Below are 5,969 nucleotides of genomic sequence, written 5' to 3' on the forward strand. Positions count from 1 at the left end.
TCTCTGTATATCTCTCTATCAGTAGAGAAGAGGGGAAGGGGGGGGGGGTAGGAGGGGAAAGGAAAGTAGGGTTAGGAGGAATGGAGAGAAGAGAGGAGGAATGGGGAGGAAAAGAGGAGGTGGCGCAATGGAGAGAGTAGACAGGAGGAATGGAGAGAGGAGAGGAGGAATGGAGAGGAGAGGGAAGTAGGAAGGAGCATTCAGACTAATGAACCATCTGCTCTGTCACAACCAGTAAAGCTTCCCCTCCTCCCTCCTTCTCTCCCGGCTTCCTCGCTCTCTCATCTCCCTCCTCTCCTCTCCTCTTCCCCCTCCCACTGCCTCCCCCCCAACCAATCCCGTTATCTGGGGTTAAAGAGTTGTTAGTTCGCTAAGTACACACACAACACCACCACCACCAACAACAACAACAACAAACTCAGGCAGGTTTCCAGAAACACTTTATTGTCATGGATCATCGTCATGGAGACCACGCCAGGTGGAGCTGCTAATGTATGGCACAGCGTGTCTGTGTGAGTGTGTGTGTCTGTGTGTGTGTGCGTGAGTGAACTCTGAGCATATTAACATGTGACAGACAGAAACAAAATAATACAATAATAACAATAAAAAAGACAAAGGCCATTCCTCTCCACTCTGAGAGATGAACACACACACAACTGGACTGTGCAGGAAATAAAAAGTGACTGGACAGGAGGGGGGAAGGAACAGAGGAGGGGAGAGGGAGAGGAGGAGAGTTACTCTTCTGTGGATGGACTTTGCTCTGTAACACTCTCCCCTGTCTGCACGTCCCCCTCTCCCTCCTCCCCCTCTGCCTTCCCCTCTCCCCCCTCTCCCTCTCCTCCCTCCCCCTCCTCCCCTGTCTCCTCCCCCCCCTGGGTGAAGCCCTCTGAGGGGGTGTCTCCATCGTAGAGGATGTCCTCAGGGTTGGGCGCCGGGGGACAGAACTCCTCCTCTGGAAGAATCTTCTGGAACACGGACTCCGCCTGGACCCCCACACACACACACACACACACACACACACACACACACACACACAGTTAGATCCTTTCCAGAGGCATGTGTGTATGTGTGTACCTGTTTGTGTTTTTTGTGTGTGTGCATATGTGGGTGTATATGTGGGTGTGACTTACCAGAGAGATGGAGTGCTGACTGCCCAATGAGCTGTCAGGCCCTGAGCACACATGGATGTTATTGGGCAGGTCGTAGCTGCTCTCAGCCAATCCTGAGCTATCTCTCATGTTGAAGTACATCACCCATAACACTGAGGGGCGCTGGTCTACTGAAACACACAAACACACACACACAGACACACGAACATGAACATACACACCACGATGAGTGTTATTATTGTTATTCCAGAAGTTTAAAGTTGTACTGAGACTAAGATTACTGACAGACAGAGAGAGAGAGACAGAGGAGGAAAAGACGGGGAGGAGGGAGGGAGAGATGAGGGAGAGAGAGGGAGGGAGAGAGAGGGAGGGAGAGGAGGAGAGATGAGGGAGAGAGGAGGGGAGAGAGAGGAGGGAGAGATGAGGGAGAGAGGAGGGGAGAGAGAGGAGGGAGAGATGAGGGAGAGAGAGAGGAGGGAGAGAGGAGGGGAGAGAGAGGAGGGAGAGAGAGAGGGAGAGAGGAGGGAGAGAGGAGGGGAGAGAGAGGAGGGAGAGATGAGGGTGAGAGGAGGGAGAGGAGGGAGAGATAGAGAGGAGGGAGAGAGGGAGAGAGAGGAGGAGGGAGAGATGAGGGAGAGAGGTGGGGAGAGAGGAGGGGAGAGAGATGAGGGAGAGAGAGGAGGGAGAGGAGGGGAGAGACAGGAGGGGAGAGACAGGAGGGAGAGATGAGGGAGAGAGAGGAGGGAGAGAGGAGGGATAGACGGAGAGAGAGGAGGAAATGGAGGGTGTCTGCTTTCACAGCTTATCTGTGATTGGTCCTAATAGGCTGACATTTGCTTGGCTGGGTGAGATCACACACACTCACACGCACACACACACATGTATAAATCTACACACACAGACACTCATACGCTCACACAACCATTCACGCATACATAGACACACACACATACACCCAGGCCTGCACACAGTTGACAGCGGAGAACAAGATGGGGAGAGGGATGGAAAGATAGAAAGAGAGGGGAAGAGAGAGAGGAAGGCAGAGGGGTAAAGGAGAGAAAGGGTTAAAGAGAGAGAGAGAGAGCGCGCGAGGGATGAGAGATAAAGAGAGGGATGAGAGAGAGAGGGGTGAGAGGGCTCCAGGTTTAAAAGTGTCAAACTGTCATTCTGTATCATTACCCTTTAAAATGCAAGACCAAACAAGGGACCAAAGAAAAAGAGGAGAGGAGGAGAAGGGAGGGAGGAGGAGAGAGGGAGGAGAAGGCGGGGGAGGAGAGAGGTGTCAGTCTGAAATGTCAAAGTGGTCATTACCCAAAATGTCAGACAATTATAATATGTGTTACTGTTCCACTGCAGTCCACATCTGCTTTCTGTGAAGAAGTGGGATTATAACACACACACACAATCACATCCTTGGCTAACATCAATCCAGCACACACACACCCGACTAACAAAAACCCAGCACACACACAAACACACACAGACACGCACACAGACAAATGATCAAAGATCCTGCCGGTGACTTTGTCTGTCTGACCTGTTCAGCCCCAGTGCTTCTCGCCTCTCTTCTTCCTCTCTCCTCTCTCCTCCCCTCCTCTCTTCTTCCTCCCCTCTCTCCTCTCCTCCCCTCCTCTCTTCTTCCTCCCCTCTCTCCTCTCCTCCCCTCCTCTCTTCTTCCTCCCCTCTCTCCTCTCCTCCACTCTCTCCTCTCTTCCCCTCCTCTCTTCTTCCTCCACTCTCTCCTCTCCTCCTCTCTTCTTCCTCCCCTCTCTCCTCTCTTCCCCTCCTCTCTTCTTCCTCCCTCTCTCCTCTCTTCCCCTCCTCTCTTCTTCCTCCCCTCTCTCCTCTCTTCCCCTCCTCTCTTCTTCCTCCCCTCTCTCCTCTCTTCCCCTCCTCTCTTCTTCCTCCCCTCTCTCCTCTCTTCCCCTCCTCTCTTCTTCCTCCCCTCTCTCCTCTCTTCCCCTCCTCTCTTCTTCCTCCCCTCTCTCCTCTCTTCCCCTCCTCTCTTCTTCCTCCCCTCTCTCCTCTCTTCCCCTCCTCTCTTCTTCCTCCCCTCTCTCCTCTCTTCCCCTCCTCTCTTCTTCCTCCCCTCTCTCCTCTCTTCCCCTCCTCTCTTCTTCCTCCCCTCTCTCCTCTCTTCCCCTCCTCTCTTCTTCCTCCCCTCTCTCCTCTCCTCCCCTCCTCTCTTCTTCCTCTCCTCTCTTGTCTCCTCTCCTCTTCCTCCCCTCTCTCCTCCCCTCCTCTCTCCTCTCTTCCTCTCCTCTCTTGTCTCCTCTTCCTCCTCTCATTCATCCTCAGTATCAACACTATTTGTTCTGACATTTTAATTAAAATACTACTACCTTATTCTCCTCTGATAAAAGGTTGGTGTCACACACAGACAGACATACGCACACACACCCACACACACACACACACACACACACACATACAGACAGACACGTGCACACACACACGCGTGCAAGGGAAGAAGAGAAATGATGGCAGACAGAAAGAGGGAGCGAGGGAGAGAGAGAAATATTGAAGAGAAAAGCAGGGGGGGCGATGAGATGATAGAGAGAAAGATGGAGAGAAATGATGATGAGACAAAGAAAGAGAGATGTAGGGGTCGGGAGAGAGGGATATGGAGGGAGAGAGAGAGAGAGAAAGAGAGGGATATAGGGAGAGTGAGAGGGAGGGAGAAAGAGAGGGATATAGGGAGAGTGAGAGGGAGGGAGAGAGAGAGAGAGAGAGAGAGAGAGAGAGAGAGAGAGAGAGAGAGAGAGAGAGAGAGAGAGAGAGAGAGAGAGAGAGAGAGAGGGAAAAGAAGAGACAGAGAGAAAAAGAGAGGGAGCAAGGGAGAGAAAGAAAGAAGGGAAAGAGAGTCAGGGAGATGGGGTAGATGTCAAAGGAAGAGAAAAGGAGAAGATCTCCATCATCGATCTCAGCAAGCTGATGACCTACTCACACACGCGCGCACACACACACATGCGCACACACACGCACACACGCACACGCACACACACACATACACACACACAGGACAGTGTGAGTGTCTGGGCCAGGTCAAAGCTTTTGTATCTCTATCTAAGGTTTATAATGATGATCCCTTCCACAGCTCAACACATAACCAAACACACACACAACCCCACATCAGTTATACACTGTCATGCACACACCGCCACACACACACACACCTCCCACTGTCCCACACACAACCCCACATCATCTCACAACCACCCACACACACACGCGCACACCCTCACATCGACACACACAAGATAGACCTGTCTACCTTCAGAGGCTCTTCCCCGTCACTGGTTGTTGTCTGGAACATTCTGGAGACAACGGGGGAGAGGTCTGGTGGGCAGAGCCCATCGACGAGCAAGTCAGATGGACCAGGTCTGGAGGAGAGAAGAGAATTGTGGGTAGGAGAGAAGGGGATTGTAGGTAGGAAAGAGGATTGTTGGTAAGAAAAGCGGATTGTGGGTAGGAGAGAAGGGGATTATGGGTAGGAGAAGAGGATTGTGGATAAGAGGATTGTAAGTAGGAGAGAAGAGGATTGAAAAGGATTGTGGGTTGGAGAGAATAGGATTGTGGGTAAGAGAGGATTGTGGGTAGTAGAGAAAAATTGGTAAATATCTAACAGGCAGATCATTTAATTCTGGATGGCTGTCTATCGATGTTAGTAAGCATCAGCAAGATGGTGAGGTATTGACAGCTATGCTAGCTTCACCAAATCTAACCCTCCTCTTCATCACACCAGATCTAACCCTCCTCTTCATCAGTATAAATGATAGTGTACACCCTGCTAGTCTGGCTCCTCACAGATTAATGATGCACCCACCCTGTGTGTGTGTGCACGTACAAGTGTGTGTGTGGAGGGTGCAGGTGTCAGTGTGTGTGTGTGTGGAGGGTGCAGGTGTCAGTGTGTGTGTGTGTGAGGCCTGTCAGCATGATCATCATGCTATGATTGCTACTGATCCACTCAGGTAGAACTACATTACTTAAGGAGCTATACAGCTATCCATCTTAATCCTCACACACACACACACACTCCTGCACCACACCTCTACACACACACACACCCACACAACTGCATGGGGCAATAGGTCCACTTCCATCATTCTAGATGACGGCTGACTGATAAATAAGTCCAGTGCCATTAAAGACAACCGCCGTTATAAATACCACTTCATCTAATGATGTACCCGTCGTCATCATCCTCATCATCTTCACCTTCATCATCATCACTGCCATCATCAACATCAAATCTTATCCCATTTTATTTGTATGGGCCTTTTTTTATTTTTTACAAGCAATGTCACAAAGGGCTTCATGTACGCCCGGAGAACTGCACCTAAACCAACCCTAACCCTCCGAGGAAGACGGGGAAAGACCCCCAGCAATACTCAAGAGGACAAACACGGGAGAGACCTCGGAGGAGCAATCCGGTGAGGGCTCCCCTCCCCCGGAGACGCTTAGTAATACAGACAGGAGCAGGCCAGAGTCAGAATGCCATTACGCAGAAAGAACAGAGCCGCCACCTTCAGCGTCTCCATCGTCATCATCGACAACGGAGAGGAACAGGAGAGAGGAGAGAGGAGAGGAGGAGAGAACGCGAGAGGCGAGTAGAGGAAAGGAGAGGAGGGGAGAGGGGAGGAGAGAAGCACTGGGGCTCAGGCAGACGGGGGGGGGGGAGGAGAGGAGAGAGGACGGAAGGAGGAGAGGAGACGGGAGAAGGAGAGGCGAGGGAACTTACATGTTCCAGGCATGCAGGTCATGGAGGAGGAGCAGAGCTCCACCATCCTCACTGAAGGACCTCCACACTCCACAGGAGGGATGCTGACCAGAGACACCTGCACACACAGACACACACAC

The 5,969-nt window shown here is 51.7% G+C and overlaps 1 protein-coding gene across 1 annotated transcript; it reads right to left on the bottom strand.

The window, feature by feature from the left end:
• Positions 1-423: 423 nt before the first annotated feature.
• LOC134016567 (rab proteins geranylgeranyltransferase component A 2-like) lies at positions 424-1,418 on the bottom strand. The gene is made up of 2 exons (XM_062455912.1): positions 1,131-1,418; positions 424-983 (listed from the first exon to the last, which is right to left on the bottom strand). The coding sequence occupies exons 1-2, from the start codon at positions 1,248-1,250 to the stop codon at positions 735-737; spliced, it is 369 nt and encodes a 122-aa protein (XP_062311896.1). The 5' UTR covers positions 1,251-1,418; the 3' UTR covers positions 424-734.
• Positions 1,419-5,969: the final 4,551 nt, after the last annotated feature.

The sequence above is a fragment of the Osmerus eperlanus genome, unplaced genomic scaffold, assembly GCF_963692335.1.
Source record: "Osmerus eperlanus unplaced genomic scaffold, fOsmEpe2.1 SCAFFOLD_274, whole genome shotgun sequence".
NCBI classification, from domain to species: domain Eukaryota; kingdom Metazoa; phylum Chordata; class Actinopteri; order Osmeriformes; family Osmeridae; genus Osmerus; species Osmerus eperlanus.

Bases quoted from the DNA above. Each gene is read 5' to 3' on its own strand.
- LOC134016567 (XM_062455912.1), bottom strand. From the start codon at position 1,250: ATGTACTTCAACATGAGAGATAGCTCAGGATTGGCTGAGAGCAGCTAC. The intron at 984-1,130 runs GTAAGTCACACC...GTGGGGGTCCAG, and splicing joins GTCAGCACTCCATCTCTCTG to GCGGAGTCCGTGTTCCAGAA.